This window comes from Oncorhynchus keta, chromosome 13, assembly GCF_023373465.1.
Source record: "Oncorhynchus keta strain PuntledgeMale-10-30-2019 chromosome 13, Oket_V2, whole genome shotgun sequence".
NCBI lineage: Eukaryota > Metazoa > Chordata > Actinopteri > Salmoniformes > Salmonidae > Oncorhynchus > Oncorhynchus keta.
In genome coordinates, this window is record NC_068433.1 from 38,390,301 (window position 1) to 38,410,752 (window position 20,452).

Genomic DNA, 20,452 nt, shown 5'->3' on the forward strand with positions numbered 1-20,452 from the left:
AATTTCCAATATATTAAAGCGTGTTTGAATTTGATTGCATTGAGAGACAGAGACCCACGTTTGGCCCTGTAGGCCACAGGGACAGTTTGCACAATTTTGTCTCCCTGATTGATTTGCAGCCATTTGAGATTCACAGGAGTGTGTATAAATTAGCACAGCTACTGAAGTATGCCAAGTTAAGTAGCTGTCCTTCAATCAGACTATCAACTTATATCCCTCCATACAACTATGATAGAATTTCCACGAGGGCGGAGACATTGTAAATTGAACCAGGGTTTATTGACTGACAGTACATTCTTAATACAAACAATGAATTTATAAAAATACATTTTCTTGCACAATACAAGTTCAGCAGACCCACGTATCGTATGGGATGCCTTTAAATGTGCCTTTAAAGGCCATTCTGTCACAGATGCCCCCAGTACTGCTGCTCATTCCGTTCACCAGCTCCGGAGGTCTACGTCACCTGCCTTTTAGGCGTCACTGAACTGGATCATTACCACCAACCCCGGACTGTCTTGTCTCATTACGCACACCTGGTTCCCATTCCCCCTGATTAGTATGTGTATATATGTGCCCTCTGTTCCCCATTGTCCTAGTTGATTATTGTTCCATGTCCGTTGGTCTTGTGAGTACCTGTGCTCTGTTGTATTGGCTCGCGTGTTACCGTGGTCTCGTCCCATCTATTGTTGTTACGGGTCTCGTCCTGTGTATTTATTAGAGGTTTACACCTCGCTCTTTGTTTGGGTTACAGCCCTGTGTTTTATATATTTAAAAAATGTGTGTATATATATATATATATACACGTGTTCGCGTTGGGCTTCGTCCCTGTCATGTTCATGACGTACACTATTTTGGGTAGTGAAAGACATTTTTCGCTCAGACAGAAAGGGGAACAGAAAGTTGACCAGCAACAACAATTGGGACCTAAAAGACATCCACCATGAGCACCCACTAAATTTGCCCAAGAAGAGGCAAATGAAAGAAAAACCCACACCAAACTTAAAGACAGGAGGCAAACCAAAAAGTGTCGCAAAACAGGGAAGATGAGATAAAGGATTGTTTGTCTAGCCAACTAAAGGTGTCAACCCTCCACGTTTCTCAAGACAACTGGAGCACTGGACAAACAACTCTAAAATAGCACCTGGGCCAGCACCTTCCCACTAACGAGATGACCAACCAGCACAGATGTAATACATTCAGACTAACGAGGTGACACCAATCGGTGCACTCCACGTGCTAATATCCAACCTCAAAACAGAAATGCTGAAAACCAAAGCCCGTAACAGACACAATTTTTTGTTGTTGTAAAGGCCTAGTTACACAGGACAAACTATGGTTGGCAATTGTTTCCTTCTCTCCCTCCTAAGTCTCTGTCTTTCTCTTCATCTCTACCTCTCTCTGCCTCCCTCAGTCATCTTCACGGTCTCTCTTTCTCCTATGGTGATCAGTCTGTGATTAGCCTGGGGTGCGTTACCAGTCACCAACACCAATGTAATGATTTTATCAAATGTTTCCAGATGTTTTAGTTTACCTCTACATTAGTTTGCAATGATTGACAGTCATTAACACAGAGGACTGGGTTCAGAGGAGCACAGCAGAGTGTGCTACTGAGTTCAAAGCCACAAAGCCGCCGAGCTGCGTGGTAAATTTGACATACGTCCATGTGTGCCCAATGAAATGAGGTTAGTAAGTGTGTAATAATGAGCCTGCGGACTATCACGTATTTGCAGCTGTGGACTATTGAGCATAAAACAGTAGCCGGCCTGAAGGGTTCATAGTAACACAGGCTCTCTGACACATTTGCACACATTGACCCACACATCTTATCTTGGTCATAAAGGCTAAACCAGAGAAATCAAATCAGATTAAATTTTATTTGTCACATGCGCCGAATACAGCAAGTGTAGACTTTACCGTGAAATGCTTACGTACAAGCCCTTAACCAACAGTGCAGTTCAAGAAGAAGAAAATATTGACCTAGTTGAGGTAATCTGTACATGTAGGTAAGGGCTAAGTGACTATGCATAGGTAACAAACAAACAGCGAGTGTACAAAAGGGAGGGGGGGTCAATGTAAATTGTCAAGTGGCGATTTTATGAATTGTTAAACAGTCTTATGGCTTGGGGATAGAAGCTGTTGAGGAGCCTTTTGGTCCTAGACTTGGCGCTCCGGTACCGCTTGTTGTGTGGTAGCAGGGAAAACAGTCTATAACTTGGGTGACTGGAGTTTCTGACGATTTTATGGGCTTTCCTCTGTCACCGCCTATTATATCGGTCCTGGATGGCAGGAAGCTTGGCCCCAGTGATGTTTTGGGCCTTTCACACTACCCTCTGTAGCGCCTTACGGTTAGATGCCGAGCAGTTGCCAAACCTGGCGGTGATGCAACCGGTCAGGATGCTCTCGATGGTGCAGCTGTATATCCTTTTGAGGATCTGGGGACCCATGCCAAATCTTTTCAGTCCCCTGAGGGGAAAATGTTTTGTCGTGCTCTCTTCACGACTGTTTTGGTATGTTTGGATCATGATAGTTTGTTGGTGATGTGGACACCAAGGAACTTGACACTCTCGACCCACTCCACTACAGCCCAGTTGATGTTAATGGAGGCATGTTCGCCCTGCCTTTTCCTGTAGTCCACAATCAGCTTCTTAGTTTTGCTCACATTAAGGGAGAGGTTGTTGTCCTGGCACCACACTGCCAGTTCTCTGACCTCCTCCCTATAGGCTGTCTCATCATTGTCGGAAATCAGGCCTACCACTGTTGCCTTCAACAAACTTAATGATGGTGTTGGAGTCATGTTTGGTCACACAGTCGTGGATGAACAGGGAATACAGGAGGGGACTAAGTACACACCCCTGAGGGGCCCCATTGTTAAGGAGCAGCATGGCAGATGTGTTGTTGCCTACTTTTACCACCTGGAGGCGGGCCGTCAGGAAGTCCAGGATCTAGTTGCAGAGGGAGGTGTTTAGTCGCAGAGTCCTTAGCTTAGTGATGAGCTTTGTGGGCACTATGGTATTGAACGCTGAGCTGTAGTCAATGAACAGCATTCTCACATAGGTGTTCCTTTTGTCCAGGTGAGAAAGGGCAGTTGTGGAGTGTGATTGAGATTGCATCATCTGTGGATCTGTTGGGGCAGTATGCGAATTGGAGTGGTCTAGAGTGTCTGGGAAGAGGCTGTTGATGTGAGCCATGACCAGCCTTTCAAAGCACTTCATGACTACCGACGTGAGTGCCACCGGGTCGGTAATTATTGAGGCAGGTTACCTTCGCTTCCTTGGGCACAAGGACTATGGTGGTCTGCTTGATAACATGTAGGTATTAGACTTAAAGGAATTATCCCTTAACGCTGTAACATCGTTCTAGTATCATTATCACAAAGTGCCTGACATCTTTATGACAATAAGAGGGCCCGGGCTGGTCAGTGTGTCGGGGGGCAGAGATTGAAAAACAGAGGAGACATGAGAAGAGATAGATGAGAAGAGAAGCAGTAGAGACAGATGAGATGAAGAACAGAAGAAAAGGGAAGTGGTAAATCCAGGAGGGTTAAGTGCCTCTTGGCAGTAATCTGCAGATTTATGGAAGGGTCTCAAAGCCCCCCTAAAACCATGTGGAAGAGTGAGAAAGGTGAAAACGGATGTATAAGTGTGAATCATAAGAGGATGAAGAGAGAAGAGCTCTGACCACCTGTAACATTAAAACAAATACTGTACGTAGGGCCAAGATGTAATGACAAACTACAGTAGGGTGAAAGGATGAGGATGGGGTATCAAACACACACACACACACACACACACACACACACACACACACACACACACACACACACACACACACACACACACACACACACACACACACACACACACACACACACACACACAGATGTACCACCATTACCTGAGACGAGAGTTGATTGATCATACCATGTACATTCCACTCTGGAACAGAACACTAATAAATGATTTATTCTAGAATTATCGTGCTTAGCAGAGCCACCACACTTTCCATACAAGTCGTAACGTTTTATCACAGACCAGGACAGCGTGATGAGGGAAATATAACAATGACTCAGTTGGAATCAAGCATCTCTTGACTCATATTTCTTTGGACTTTTTCCTAACTAGGCAGTTTTCCCTTACCACCATTTCCGCAGCTGGTTCTTGTGGGGTTTAGGTCTGGAGTGCTATATAGAACTTTGTGAAAATGTATTGTACATCTATATAAGTATTCATGGGTTGCACTTCCGTCACTCGGTCACGTTGTTGCCATTGTTATCAACGTTCTACAGACGCCATAACCATATTGATGCTCAAAACTAGGGCGGGGAGTGATGACTTTAAACCAGGGCTAATGACTGTTTTGTCTACATTACACTATAGGGACTTGGGAATACAATGACATTGTTAAAGCAGGCACATATTTAGTAGGAAACAACGTTGCCATCATTATGTTGACAAATGTATTTATTGTCATAATTATTGTCATTAGCTAGCAAAGATCTTCACAAATAGCTAACCAAATGCTAACATTAGCTAGCTAAAATCTGGAGGTCTCCCCTCAATCTTAGCTAGCTAGCTAACGTTATACTGTAACTAAAGTCAATCTGGAAACATCATAAGGTTTTCCTACTAATTATATTCTTTAGAAATGCCATCATGTTTTCAAGCTACAGTAATGCACTTTAGACCAAATTTTCATCAGCGCCCAATGTGAGGATGCATTGAGTAGAATGATTAGTTGAGCATCAAACATAGAACAAAACAATATTGTGATGCAACCTGCAATCCATAAATATGTGTTTGCTATATAAATCCAATTTGATTCTATTTAATCAATCCCACTTAGGGACTGTTATATTACTGGGTTATATTACCGCACAAGACTCATCTTCACAATATGAAGGGAGGCAGGACTAGGGATGGAAGGAGAGAGGGATAGGGTGAAGGGTTTGTTCATCATCTGTGGAATGTTTTGCTCTTCACTGCTCAACCCTTTGACCCTTCAGTTTCTACAGTACCTCTGATTCAGGATCAAAGGGTTAGACACCAAGGGGGAATAGGAAATAGGGAGGTTCAATGCTGACCTCAGACCTATATTCCATTCACTGTGTATCAATTTAAAATTGTAATGACATATGTGGTAATATTACAGTGGGTTACTACTGTGTGTGTGTGTGTGTGTGTGTGTGTGTGTGTGTGTGTGTGTGTGTGTGTGTGTGTGTGTGTGTGTGTGTGTGTGTGTGTGTGTGTGTGTGTGTGTGTGTGTGTGTGTGTGTGTGTGTGTGTGTGCCAGTCCATAAAGATGATTTGGCTGAGAGCAGTGCCAATCTGTTAGCACAGATTTAGTGCTTAACAGCTGAACTGACTAACAGCTACCAGTTCCTTTCCATGAGCTAATGCAATCTCGTTCTAATTTCAAAAGTCACTGTGAAATACCATGCAGTAAAGCATACACAAGCGTACATGCGCACGCACACACACACACACACACAAGCACACATGCACGGACATAGACGGTGGCATCATTACGATGATAAACTTAATTGGGGCCTTACTTGCGAACATTAGAAACAGTTGAAACAGTTTCTCTGTCTCGAAATGTGAATCGGCCAATTAAAATCTTTGATTTTCTTGCACATGATCGAACGCTACATTTATCTGGTCCCATCAGATAACTTGGCACACGTTAGCCCTATGCTAAACCCTTGAACAAAATTCCACATCTGCCTATCAAAGATCTTAAACTTCATATCCACCAACCAATGAGTGTAAGTCCTTAAAATAAGTCAACCCTTGCCACCAGAGGGATATTTTAAAAAGGGCCAATAGAGACGTTTGTATCTCAATATCAAATAATTTCTGCGTAACATTTAAGTACCTGACTGTGATTTGTTTTCAACTAAAACTGTAATGGAGAAACAAAAATAGATTCTTAGCAAAGGGCAATTTTTCTTGAGCAAGAACTTTGTGAGGACTGTCTGGGAGTGGTCTGAGTGGGGAAGGGAAAACTTTTTTTTATTGTCATGGTTCCACCTGTCACCAGAGGGCGACAGAGACCATCCTAGAGACATTAACGACACTCAGGTGTGTCCTATTTACTCATTATGATTTTCCTGTTAAAACAGGTGTGTTTTCTGTTGTCCTTTGCTGAATCTTGATTTATGTGCTGTGTTCGTTTGTCTCCTGAGTGAGTTTTTGAGATTTTGTGTTTGTGTTACTGTGATCCTTCCGTTACCATTTCTCAGTATTATCCTTAACCGCGGATTCCTCGTCTCTTCTCTGCACCTGGATCCATCCTCACCATGTCGCACTTATTGGTCTATTAACGAATTTACCACATGGTGATGTCACCATGGAAGGCCAAAACTCCATCCCACCAAAACATTTCAGGCGGTCTTTTCGAACAGCCCTTACAATAAAAGGGTATTCTCATAATTTTCACAGTTTTATTACAACCTCATAGTGTGTAAATATACAGTAAAGGTTTGGACACACCTACTCATTCCAGGGGCTTTCTTTATTTTTACTATTTTTTTTACATTGCAGAACAATATGAATATATGAATATGAATATATGAAATAACACATGGAATCATGTATTAGCCAAGAAAGTGATAAACAAATCCAAAATATATTTTATATCTGAGATTATTCAAAGTAGCCACCCTTTGCCTTGACATCACCATGTCATGCCCTGATCTGTTTCACCTTTCCTTGTGCTTGTCTCCATCCCCTCCAGGTGTCGCCCATCTTCCCCACTTAACCTCTGGGCATTTATACCTGTGTTTTCTGTCTGTCTATACCAGTTTGTCTTGTTTGTCAAGCTTACCAGCAGTTGTCCTGTCAGCTGCTGTCTTTTCCCAGCCTCTCTTTTTCTCGTCCTCCTGCTTTTTGACCCTTGCCTGTCCTGACCCTGTACCCGGCCGCCTGACCCCTCTGCCTGACCCTGAGCCTGCTTACCGTCCTGTACCTTTGCTCCACCTCTGGATTAGTGAACTTTGCCTGTCGCTGAGCCTGCCTGCCGTCCTATACCTTTGCTCCTACTCTGAATTATCGACCCTTGCCTGTCGTTTGCCTGCCCCTGTTGTTACAATAAACACGGTTACTTCACACAGTCTGTACTTGGGTCTTACCTTGATACCTGATAGTACGAACTGGCCATGACTGACCCAGCAGACTTGGACCAGCTCCGCAATGCCATCTCCTCCTAAGGAGCCACCATTGGTAGACACGAGGAGTTGCTTCGCAGTCTGATGGAAGGATTCCAGGCCGTGGCCGAATGTCACGGCCTAGCCTTGGACGCATTGTGGGAGCAATTCCGTGGGTTGCCTACTAGGCAGCCTACCATGACGGTAACCTTCCTGCCCCTCTGTAACCTGGCTGGTAGCTTCTGTTTTCATTCCCCTCCGGGGGGCACTCGCCTGCGCCACGGTGGTGTGGGAGCAACAATCTGCCGTCTGCCTCAGTCTGCACGTATTCAAAAGTTTGAGGCTCCGGTGTCTGGGAGAGAGGCTGTCCGGAAGTTACAGCAGCTTCGGCAGGACACCCTCAGTGTGGCAGACTGTGGTGGCGTTCCGCACGGGACCCTGGAACCCGGAAGCGCTGTTCGATACGTTCCTGCACGGATTATCGGAGGAGGTAAATGATGAGCTGGCAGCCTGAGAACTGCCGACGCAAATCAACTCACTCATCATTTTAACCTACCGGATTGATGGTCGGCTACGGGAACGTAGGAGGGAGAAGAGGTCTGATTTGCAGTCCCAATCGCTCACTCAGGGATCCCACCTTGCAGCTGATGCACTCCGGAAGTCTCCGGTGTCTACGTCCCGAGAGGATCCGAGCTTACCCAAGTCCCTCCAAGAGCCTCCGGAGACTGCCGACTCACCTCTTCCCGAGCCGATGTAGCTCGGCAGGGCTAGGCTGTCTCCAGCTGACTGTGTAAGCAGACTTGAGACCCAGAGTTGTCTGTATTGCGGTACTTCCGGTCATTTTGTGTCTACCTGTCCCTTCAAGAGACCTAGCTTATTCGTTGGAGTGAGTACACTCGTGGGTCTTAAAGATAATTGTCTTGTTTGTCAAGCTTACCAGCAGTTGTCCTGTCAGCTCCTGTCTTTTCCCAGTCTCCCTTTTTCTCATCCTCCTGGTCTTTGACCCTTGCCTGTCCTGACCCTGTACCCGCCCGCCTGACCACTCTGCCTGTCTCTGATCCTGAGTCTGCCTGCTGTCCTGTACCTTTGCTCCTGCTCTGGATTATCGACCCCTGCTTGCTATCATTTTCCTGCCCCTCTAACAATAAACATTCTTACTTCACACAGTCTGCACTTGGGTCTTACCTTGACACCTGATACGCCATGTGGTAAATTAGTTAATATACCAAAAGGTTGGACACAGGTGCAAAGAACTCCTTCAAGACTGTTGGAAGAGCTGGTTGAGAGAATGCCAAGAGTGTACAAAGCTGTCATCAAGGCAAAGGGTGGCTACTTCGAAAAATATAAAATATATTTCAATTTTTTTTCAACACTGTTTTTGGCTACTGCATGATTCCATGTGTTATTTCATAGTTTTGGTGTCTTCGCTTGTTTCATGAGGTGAAATAAAAGCTCCCAGAAATGTTCCATACGCACAAAAATAGTTGTTGCACACATTTGTTTACATCTATGTCAGTGAGCATTTCTGCATTGCCAAGATAATCCATCCACCTGATATGCATGGCATATCAAGAAACTGATCAATCAGCATGATCATTACACAGGTGCACCTTGTGCTGGAGACAAAAGGCCACTCTAAATTAAACTGTGCAGATTTGTCACAACACAATACCACATATCTCAAGTTGAGGGAGCGTGCAATTGGTCTGCGTGCAGGATTGTCGGCCAGAGAATTGAATATTAATTTTTATTTACCATAAGCTGCCTCCAACATCGTTTTAGAGAATTTGGCAGTACGTCCAACCAGCCTCACAACCGCAGACCATGTGTAACCACGCCAGTGTACTGCGAGCATGTGCTGACCAACTGGCATGTGTCTTCACTGACATTTTCACCCTCTTCCTGTCTGAGTCTGTAATACCAACATGTTTCAAGCAGACCACTATAGTCCCTGTGCCCCAGAACACTAAGGTAACCTGCCTAAATGACTACCGACCTGTAGCACTCACGTCTGTAGCCATGAAGTGCTTTGAAAGGCTGGTCATGGCTCACATCTACACCATTATCCCAGAAACCTTAGACCCACTCCAATTTGCATACCACACCATCAGATCCACAGATGATGCAATCTCTATTACACTCAATACTGCCCTTTCACACCTGGACATAAGGAACACCTATGTGAAAATGCTATTCATTGCCTACAGCTTAGCGTTCAACACCATTGTGCCCTCAAAGCTCATCAATAAGCAAAGGACCCTGGGACTAAACACCTCCCTCTGCAACTGGATCCTCAACTTCCTGACGGGCCTCCTACAGGTGGTAAGGGTAGGTAACAACACATCTGCCACGCTGATCCTCAACAAGGGGGCCCCTCGGGTGTGTGCTCTGCCCCCTCCTGTACTCCCTGTTCACTCATGACTGCACGGCCAAGCACGACTCCAACACCATCATTAAGTTTGCTGATGACACAACAGTGGTAGGCCTGATCACCGGCAACGATGAGACGGCCTATAGGGAAGAGGGTAGAGACCTGACCGTGTGGTGCAAGGACAACAACCTCTCCCTCAATGTAAACAAGACAAAGGAGATGATTGTGGACTACAGGAAAAGGAGGACCGAGCACACCCCTATTTTTATCGACAGGGCTGTAGTGGAGCAGGTTGAGAGTTTCAATTTCCTTGGTGTCCACATCACCAACAAACTAACATGGTCCAAGCACACCAAGACAGTCGTGAAGAGGGCACGACAAAACCTATTCCACTCAGGAGACTGAAAAGATTTGGCATGGGTCCTCAGATCCTCAAAAGGTTTTACAGCTGCACCATCGAGAGCATCCTGATGGGTTGCATCACTGCCTGGTATGGCAACTGCTCGGCCTCCAACCACAAGGCACTACAGAAGGTAATGCGTACGGCCCAGTACATCACCGGGGCCAAGCTTCCTGCCATCCAGGACCTCTATACCAGTCGGTGTCAGTGGAAGGCCCTAAAAATTGTCAGAGACTCCAACCACCCTAGTCATAGACTGTGCTCTCTGCTACCGCATGGCAAGTGGTACCGGAGCGCCAAGTCTCGGTCCAAGAGGCTCCTAAATAGCTTGTACCCCCAAGCCATAAGACTCTTGAACACCCCCCCCGGAATGCTGGCTCTGCTATTATCCATGCATAGTCTCTTTAATAATTCTACTTACACGTACATATTACCTCAAATACCTCGACACCGGTGGCCCTGCACATTGACATTGACTCTGTACCGGTACCCCCTGCTGTTGTTATTTACTGATGCTCTTTAATGATTTGTTATTCTTATTTCTTACTTTTTTGGTTAAGGGCTTGTAAGTAAGCATTTCAATAGACCTGTTATATTCGGCTTATGTGACAAATACAATTTTATTTGATCTGATTTGAACTCAGTAAAATCATTGAAATTGTTTCATGTTGCATTTATATTTTTGTTCAGTAAATATTTATACTCTTAGACATTGCGTGTCCTAATATTTGTATATTTCTTAATTCCGTTATTTTACTTTTAGATGTGTGTATTGTTAGACATTACTGCACTGTTGGAAGCTAGGAACACAAGCATTTCACTACACCCACAATAACATCTGCTAAATATGTGTATGCGAAAATAACATTTGGATTTGAATGATTTGTCCACTGCTTGCAATGAGAGTCTGACATGCCTAATGACTGGCCAGCTTCATAAATCCATATACTCTGACTTTCCCATTACTCTAACAATATGTTACGTAACTCACCATCTGCAATCTGGCCTTCTCTCTCAGGTTCCGACGCTTTGAAATGAGAAACACGTTCTTCCGTGAGAGCCGCATCACATCCCTCTCTGCTGGTTTTCACTCTCTGCATATAGATTAAACATTAGAATTGTTGTAAGGACCTTGCTTCGCTGTCTGATGGAAGGGTTCCAAGGAACTTGTAAGGCTACAGGGACAATGTTGTAATTCCGATGAGAAGAACTATGTAAGGAAAGGAGTTTTTCACACAACCTACACATGTTGTATCTTACGTTTAGTAGACAAGAGAGGTGGATGACCTGACCAGGGATCATTTTCAGCAGTCAGAGGGAGGCAGTGCCATGGGGTGGACAGGTAGAAAGATAGACATCTCAATACTTGAGAGGAGATAAGATGACGCAATCTCATGTGCCTTGTGTGTCTACTGTAATGTGGAAACAACGCTCTTCTTTTGCTCCACAAAATTGGATGAATTCCAATTTGCATTGTAGTCATTTTAGCAGACGCTCTTATCCAGAGCGATGTACCGTTTAGTGCGTTCATCTTAAAGAGGCAATCAGCAATTGCTAAACCCATTTTTGGACTTATACATGAAGAAGGTGTACCCATTGATTCTTGAAGAACATAACTCAACTGCCGTACCACTTCAGAACCCAAAATATACGCTTTTTTTACTCCGATGTTGGTAGACACAGTAAATGTAAACACTTTATAGCCTAAAAACATGGTTAAAACTACAGTGCGTTTCGCAAGTATTCAGACCCCTTGACTTTTTCCACATTTTGTCACATTACAGCCTTATTCTAAAATGGATTAAATAAATGTTTTTCCTCAGCAATCTACAAACAATACCCCATAACGGCAAAGAGGAAACAGGTTTTTAGAAATCTTTGCAAATGTATAAAAATACAAATAAAAAATACCTTATTTATATAAGTATTCAGACCCTTTGCTTTGAGACTCGATGTTGAGCTGCGGTGCAGCCTGTTGCCTTGTTTGTTAAGGCACACACCTGTCTATATAAGGTCCCACAGTTGACAGTGCATGTCACAGCAAAAACCAAGCAATGAGGTTGAAGAAATTGTCCATAGAGCTCCGAGACAGGATTGTGTCGAGGCACTGTTCTGGGGAAGGGTACCAAAAAATGTCTGCAGCATTGAATGTCCCCAAGAACACAGTGGCCTCCATCATTCTTAAATTTAATAAGTTTGGAACCACCAAGACTCTTCCTAGAGCTGGCCAAATAGAGCAATTGGGAGAGAAGGACCTTGGATAGGAAGGTGACCAAAAACTCGATGAGCTCTGACAGAGCTCTAGAGTTCCTCTGTGGAGATGGGAGAACCTTCCAGAAGGACAACCAAATCTGCAGCACTCCACCAGCCAGTCGGAAGCCACTCCTCAGTAAAAGGCACATGACAGCCCGCTTGGAGTTTTCCTAAAGGCACCTAAAGACTCTCAGACTCTCTGGTCTGATTAAAACAAGATTGAACTCTTTGGCCTGAAAACCAAGCATCACGTCTGGAGGAAACCTGGCACCATCCCTATGGTGAAGTATGGTGATGGCAGTATCATGCTGTGAGGATGTTATTCAGCGGCAGGAACTGGGAGACTAGCCAGGATTGAGGGAAAGATGAACTGAGCAATGTACAGAGAGATCTTTGATGAAAACCCGCTCCAGAGCTCTCAGGACCTCAGACTGGGCGAAGGTTCACGTTCCAACAGGACAACAACCCGAAGCACACAGCCAAGACAACGCAGGAGTGGCTTTGGGACAAGTCTCTGAATGTCGTTGAGCGGCGCAGCCAGAGCCCAGACTTCAACCCGATCAAACATTTCTGGACAGACCTGAATAATGGAGAAACTCCCCAAATAGAGGTGTGCCAAGCTTGTAGCGTCATACCCAAGAAGACTCGATGCTAAAGGTGCTTGAATAATGGTCTGAATACTTATGTAAATGTGATATTTCAGTTGTTTATTTTTCATAAATGAGAAAACATTTCTAAAAACCTGTTTTTGCTTTGTCATTATGGGGTATCGTGTGTAGATTGATGAGGGGGATAACATATTCAATCTATTTTAGAATAAGGCTGCAATGTAACAAAATGTGGATAAATGAGCTTTTTACCCAAACATTGGTGGGGAATTGCCTTTGTTATTGTTTCATATCCTGATTGCTGCTTTAAGATAGCTAGGTGGGACAACGTCATGTCACAGTCCTAGTAAGTACATTTTTTCCTCAATAAAGTAGGTATCAGCAAAGTCTGAGCTACTAAGGTGGGGGAAAAGTCAAGTGTGAGTGTTTGTTCAAATCATTTTGTGAACGGTCTTTCCATACTTCTTAATTACTGGATCTATTCCAGTATTCTCACACCCTTTTCAACTAATCATGAACTTGATGATTAGTAGATCTTCTGAATCAGGTGTGCTTACTAGAATAGAACAAATAAGTTGAACTGAATGGGGTACTGGAGGAGAGGACTAAAACCCTGAGCTAGCCCGTTTTTACACATTTCTAAGCCCTCTATATTACAGTTGTAAGTCATCTCTAACTAATCTTCACATACACGCATGCTCACATACAGAGACAGAGGGGGAGACGGAGAAAGAGAAAGAGTGCTCTGAATCGACTGTGCATAGAACATGAACGAGTGATGTCATATGTCAGAATGCAATATAATAGAAAACCTTTTCTTGTCCACACAATTGGGAAAAGTCCCTCTGCCTTCACAGTAATATGATAAACATCACAGAAAAACAACATTATGTGACATCACAAGCATTTCGCTGCAATCCCATTAACATCTGCTAACTATGTGTATGTGATTTGAACATCATCATCAAGATCATCTCAAACACAAAAATGTTTTTAAATGTTTCTTGATACCTTTTCAATAAGGATTCCTAGAGACATTATAAGTAAATGGATATGGAATACTGACCAGTAGCGCGCATTGTGAATATTTACGCACAAATTGCACCATTGGTTATTGGGGTTTGCAGTACAGCATCTGGAGACATATACGTGGGAAAACCTCAGTGTGTTCCCTATTTACTTGTGAGTGGTAACGAGTCTTTCAGAGAAATTCCACCCATGCAAACTATTATGTTTTCCATATATTCTGTTTCTTCGTGCTGTTGTTTCTGTATCCAAGGCTGTTTAGCGGAGGTTGGAGATGTGGGGGTGGTCTCATTGGTATAAAAGTATTTAAAAAGGGTTGGTGGCGACTGCGCACAGATACAGTTTCACACCATGTGCTTCAAATCTTTGGCAAACCAACACATATGTCGGTCTGTGCGCAATGAGCGAGTCTTCGTAGACGATAGACTCTAATTAATTGCTTAAATTTAAAACTCACACGTTCTCAATGCAGGCAGGTGGCAGCGGGTGATCGTGCGCGCGGATGTGTTCAGGACAGCCAGAAGCATCTCCGGAGGCGCACTTTTCCAGTCACAGAGCTCACTCAACCTCATGGATGACATTTTGAAGATAGGCTTCGACCCCACGAGCAAGCCGGTGTTGATGGAGGATAAAAGGAACGACACTGGCGCTCTTGGGAACTCCAGCGACCCGTTTGGCCGGAACGAGGAGGTCGCCAAGATCGAGATCACAATGCTCAGCGTGACATTCGTCGTGGCTGTGGTGGGGAACCTGAGCGTGCTGCTGGCCATGTACATGAGCCGACGGAAGCCCTCGCGCATGCACCTGTTCATGAAGCATCTGAGCCTCTCGGACTTGGTAGTGGCCTTTTTCCAGGTGCTACCGCAGCTCTGTTGGGAGATCACCTTCCGCTTCTACGGGCCCGACTTCCTGTGCCGCATCGTCAAGCACCTGCAGGTGCTAGGGATGTTCGCGTCCACCTACATGATGGTGATGATGACGCTGGACCGCTACATCGCCATCTGTCACCCGATGCAGACCCTTCACCAGCCCACGCAGCGCGCCTATATGATGATCGGGGCCACCTGGGTGTGTAGTCTTGCCCTGAGCATGCCCCAGTATTTTATATTTTCCCTGAGCGAGGTCCACCCGGGCTCGGCCGTGTATGACTGCTGGGGACACTTCATCCAGCCGTGGGGCGTGCGCGCCTACATCACCTGGATCACCGTGGGCATCTTCCTCGTGCCCGTGGCCGTGCTCATGCTCTGCTACGGCTTCATCTGCCGGTCCATCTGGCGGAACATAAAGTACAAGACCCAGAAGGGCACTAGCGTGATGGCACTTGCGACCAAGAATGGGATGATCGGGACTAGTTCAGTCAGCAGCGTCACCACCATCTCGCGCGCCAAGCTGCGCACAGTGAAAATGACTTTCGTGATCGTGCTGGCGTACGTGGTGTGCTGGGCTCCGTTTTTCACCGTGCAGATGTGGTCGGTGTGGGATGAGAGCTTCTCGTGGGTAGGTAAGTGTTATATTTGGGCTCTGTGCGGTGAGTCATTGGCAGCGCGCGCTGGTGCCATGTCTCCGTTCATTGTGTGCACGTTAAGTGTTTTAAAACATTACATTATTGCTTAGGCCTATTTACTCAATACGTTGGCACATATTTTATGCATTACCCCAGGGGTTTCCCTAAAAGCTGATTCACTGCTCTCCAAAATGTTCTTCAGTTTACCACGGACATAGTGAGACAACAACTGTATAACTCCTCCTCAGATACATAGACCAAACTGAAACAAATAGGCTATACATACAGTAGGCTATACATACTTAGGCTATACATACTTAGGCTATACATACTTAGGCTATAGGCTGTGCAAACTGGAGACCTGGGGTACATTATTGTGACCACAATGGAATAACCGCGAACAAAATCTTACTGGGAGTAATTTGATTATATGTTCTGTGCATGTGAGTTAGTTAGCTCATAATTCATTGCCTTAATGAGGTGTGAATGTAGCTGATGTTATTCCTTTTGCTGTAGCTTGAATTATCGGACAGTGCGCAATGTAGAAAAACAGGAGAATCACCTAAAGGGCATACATAAGTGTTAGACACGTTCCATATAACGCAACCGTTGTGTAGGTGTGACAGATAGTTATGAAAACGACCATCGGTCTCCAAAAGTTAATAAAATATTTTGCTGGCGAGTCAGGGACCTGTCAGACCCAGTGGCTTGCCGAGATTCCTTCGAGAATACGCATAAATAGTGTGCCACTGTTAGTAGATAAAACAGAACACGCTTGAATGTTTTCTTCTTCCCTGACTGGCCGACACCCCCTCTTCCCCGTTTCTCTCTCTCCAGACTCCGAGAACACCGCAGTCACCCTCTCGGCTCTGCTGGCCAGTCTGAATAGCTGCTGTAACCCGTGGATCTACATGATCTTCAGTGGCCACCTCCTCTCTGACATGGTCCACTGTCTGCGGTGCTGCCGGGGGCTGCTACACAAATTCGGCCATCAAGACTCGAACAGCAGCATCCGCCGCACCACACTCCTGACCCGGGTACCGCCCCCGGCCCTACCCCATCAGAGCTCAGAGAAAAGCTCTTGCAAAGATTGCTTCCACAACTCCCACAGGAACTGTCAATCAATCCCGGTGTCTTAACCGGGTGCTCACACTGTCCATATATATATATATATATATTGTGCATGTGGTTCTTGCGCAACGCCACAGTGATGAAGGCTATCACGAGTTTAGCGGGAAGCTTAATGGAAACAGAGTCCGAACAGAGTCAGTGCATCCATCTCTCCTGGAGCTTGTGTTTCTGCTCAGAGAGGTGTTCGACACACATCAATCCGTAAGTGGAATTGTGGTAGGCTATAGGAATACCTAGGCTATAACTAGGTTATCCTGTCTCTTCTTGCTAAATGTGAACTGACTGTCAGGAGGCATCTAAAACCCAGACAGTGCTAATATTTATGCTCTTACAAGCTCTTATGGGCCCACACTCATGCAGCGATCAGAATCGTTGCCATTAACCGGTCATTCCAAATGAACCGAGTGGTCTGTCATTGCATGTGTTGTTCAATAACTAATCATATGCCTAATATACACAACCGTTAAAGGTTTGGGGTCATTTAGAAATGTCCTTGTTTTTGAAAAAAAAGCATATATTTTTGTCCATTAAAATAACATAAAATTGATCAGAACTACACTGTAGACATTGTTAATGTTGTAAATTACTATTGTAGCTGGAAACGGCAGATTTTTTATGGAATAGCTACGTTGGCGTTATCAGCAACCTCCTGTGTTTCAATGGCACGTTGTGTTAGCTAATCCAAGTTTATCATTTTAAAAGGCGAATTGATCATTAGAAAACCCTTTTGCAATTATGTTAGCACTGCTGAAAACTGTTGTCCTGATTAAAGAAGCAATAAAACTGGCCTTCTTTAGACTAGTTGAGTATGTGGAGCATCAGCAAGAGTGGGTTCGATTATAGGCTCAAAATGGCCAGAAACAAAGCACTTCTGAAACTCGTCAGTCTATTCTTGTTATGAGAAATGAAGGCACTGCGAGAAATTGCCAAGAAACTGAAGATCTCGTACAACGCTGTTGTACGAGATCTTCTCAGAACAGTGCAAACTGGCCCTAACCAGAATATTTAATTTTTTATTTTACCTTTATTTAACCAGGCAAGTCAGTTAAGAACACATTCTTATTTTCAATGACGGCCTGGGAACAGTGGGTTAACTGCCTGTTCAGGGGCAGAACGACAGATTTGTACCTTGTCAGCTCGGGGGTTTGAACTCGCAACCTTCTGGTTACTAGTCCAACGCTCTAACCACTAGGCCGCCCCAGAAAGAGGAGTGGAACAACTGAGCACGAGGACAAGTGCATTAGAGTGTCTAACTTGAGAAACAGACACGTCATAAGTCCTCAAATTGCAGCTTCATTAAATAGTACCTGCAAAACATCAGTCTCAACGTCAACAGTGAAGAAGCGACTCCGGGATGCTGGCCTTCCAGAGTAGCAAAGAAAAAGCCATATCTCAGACTGGCCAATAAAAATAAAATATTAAGATGGGCAAAAGAACAGATACTGGACAGAGATATGGCTTTTTCTTTGCAGCTCTGACTAGAAGGCCAGCATCCCAGAGTTGCCTCTTCACTGTTGACATTGAGACTGGTGTTTTGAGCATACTATTTAATGAAGCTGCCAGTTGAGGACTTGTGATGCATCTGTTTCTCAAACTAGACGCTCTAATGTACTTGTCCTCTTGCTCAGTTGTGCACCGGGGCCTCCCACTCCTCTTTCTATTCTGGTTAAAGCCAGTTTGCTCTGTTCTGTGAAGGAGGTAGTACACAGCGTTGTACGAGATCTTCAGTTTCATGTCAATTTGTTGCATGGAATAGCCTTCATTTCTCATAACAAGAATAGACTGATGAGTTTCAGAAGAAAGTTATTTGTTTCTGGCCATTATGATCCTGTAATCGAACCCACAAATGCTGTTGCTCCAGATACTCCACTAGTCTATTGCTTCTTTTTTAAATAATATTTTATTTATTTATTATATCCCCTTTTTCGTGGTATCCCATTTGTAGTAGTTACTGTCTTGTCTCATCGCTGCAACTCCCGTACGGACTCGGGAGAGGCGAAAGTCGAGAGCCATGCATCCCAACCAAGCCACACCCAACCAAGCCACACTGCTTCTTGACACAACGCACATCCAACCCAGAAGCCAGCCGCACCAATGTGTCGGCGGAAACACGTAACACGTACACCTAGCGACCTGGTCAGAGTGCACTGCGCCCGGCCCGCCACACGAGTGCGCAATGAGAAAAGGATATCCCTCCCGGCCAAACCCTCCTTAACCCGGACGATGCTGGGCCAATTGTGTGCCGCCCCATGGGCCTCCTGCGACAGAGCCTGGGCTCAAACCCAGAATCTCTGGTGGCACAGCTAGCACTGCGATGCAGTGCCTTAGATCACTGGGCCACCCGGGAGGCCCAGTCTTATTGGTTCTTTAATCAGGACAACAGTTTTCAGCTGTGCTAACATAATTGCAAAAGGGTTTTCTAATGGTCAATTAGCCTTTTAAAATGATAAACTTGGATTAGCTAACACAATGTGCCATTGGAACACATTATTGTCGGTTGCTGATAACTTGCCTCTTGTATGCCTATGTAGATTTCCATAAAAATGGTGCAGTTTCCAGCAACAATAGTCATTTACAATATTAACAATGTTTACACTGTATTTCTAATCAATTTGATGTTATTTTAATGGGCAAAAATGTTGCTTTCCTTTCAAAAACGAGGACATTTCTAAGTGACCCCAAACTTTTGAAGGTAGTGTATGGTAATTGCACTTTTTGACAGGTTGACTGTGACTTGATGATTGTTTGGTTATGTTTAGGTGTACAGTACATTGTCCCATTAAATGGTTATAAAAGGTTTATAAAAAGTTTAACAAAAAAAACAATAATATACTGGCACACATCACTCTCCTCTCCTCCCTTCATCTCCCCCAATGGACCGCTCTCCTCCCCTCTCCCTTCATCTCCCCCAATGGACCGCTCTCCTCCCCTCTCCCTTCATCTCCCCCAATGGACCGCTCTCCTCCCCTCTCCCCATCAAGCCCTTCACTCCATCTTTGTGAAGTATGGTGTTGTTTCTTTCATCCCTCGGGGGTTTTCAGTCTGTGAGAGTTAATACGCTTGAAATTGGTCAGTTCGTTGTTGAGTGTTCTGTGGGGAGTGTCGAGGAGTGACACTGGACCCTGGGTTCCATTCCATTCTAAATACATTTAGATAAGAGCCATGCATTGATGTTTGATGTTGTTGTAAACATATGTGATTGATTTGAAATGCACAGTGTTTCCCAAAACAAATATCACCATTTCCTTTGTACTTTAGGTATTTCATGGCGTCATCTCAATGTGACCTCTTTCGCCTGTACATATTGCGTCTGAGATTGTAGGATGTTATGCTGTGAAGGGTGGCAGGAAGCCTAGTGGTTAGAGTATTGGACCCGTAACTGAAAGGTTGCTGGATCGAATCCCCAAACTGACGAGGTAAAAATCTGGTGTTCTACTCCTGAACAAGGCAGCCATCATTGTAAATAAGAGTTTGTTCTTAACTGACTTGCCTAGTTAAATAAAAATATATGGAATATGTGATCTGGCATGAGTCTGTATGTTTTCATATGTCACAAGAGCTCCACACCTAAACCTAGGCTTATACCAGTTATACTAAACATGTACTACACATACACAGACAGAGTTCATTCTTAACAGATGTTTATTTTATTTTACATCTTACATATCAAGTACATATTCAACAGAGAGGGAGCGAGAGAGAGAGTGTGTGTGTGTGTGTGTGTGTGTGTGTGTGTGTGTGTGTGTGTGTGTGTGTGTGTGTGTGTGTGTGTGTGTGTGTGTGTGTGTGTGTGTGTGTGTGTGTGTGTGTGTGTGTGTGTATATATATGCTTGTGTGACATTAAGAGCTGATACAAACCATACACAGCCATGTTACAGAACCAGGCTGACTATGTATTGATATCACATACAGTGCACTCAGCTTATAGTGAATTCAGTGATATCAGAACTCAGGATAAACCCAGATGCAGACAGCTAGAGTCACAGATGTTTATTGACCAAAACAGGAGGCA

At 44.5% G+C, this 20,452-nt stretch overlaps 1 protein-coding gene across 2 annotated transcripts; it reads left to right on the forward strand.

Moving 5' to 3' along the window:
* Positions 1-13,790: 13,790 nt before the first annotated feature.
* LOC118392298 (arg8-vasotocin receptor-like) lies at positions 13,791-19,958 on the forward strand. Of its 2 annotated transcripts, none has more exons than XM_035784133.2 (2): positions 13,791-15,302; positions 16,147-16,332. In XM_035784133.2, the coding sequence occupies exons 1-2, from the start codon at positions 14,376-14,378 to the stop codon at positions 16,192-16,194; spliced, it is 975 nt and encodes a 324-aa protein (XP_035640026.1). In that variant the 5' UTR covers positions 13,791-14,375; the 3' UTR covers positions 16,195-16,332. The 2 variants fall into 2 exon arrangements, with proteins under 2 accessions (XP_035640026.1, XP_035640025.1); XM_035784132.2 differs by having other exon boundaries at positions 13,794-15,306; positions 16,147-19,958.
* Positions 19,959-20,452: the final 494 nt, after the last annotated feature.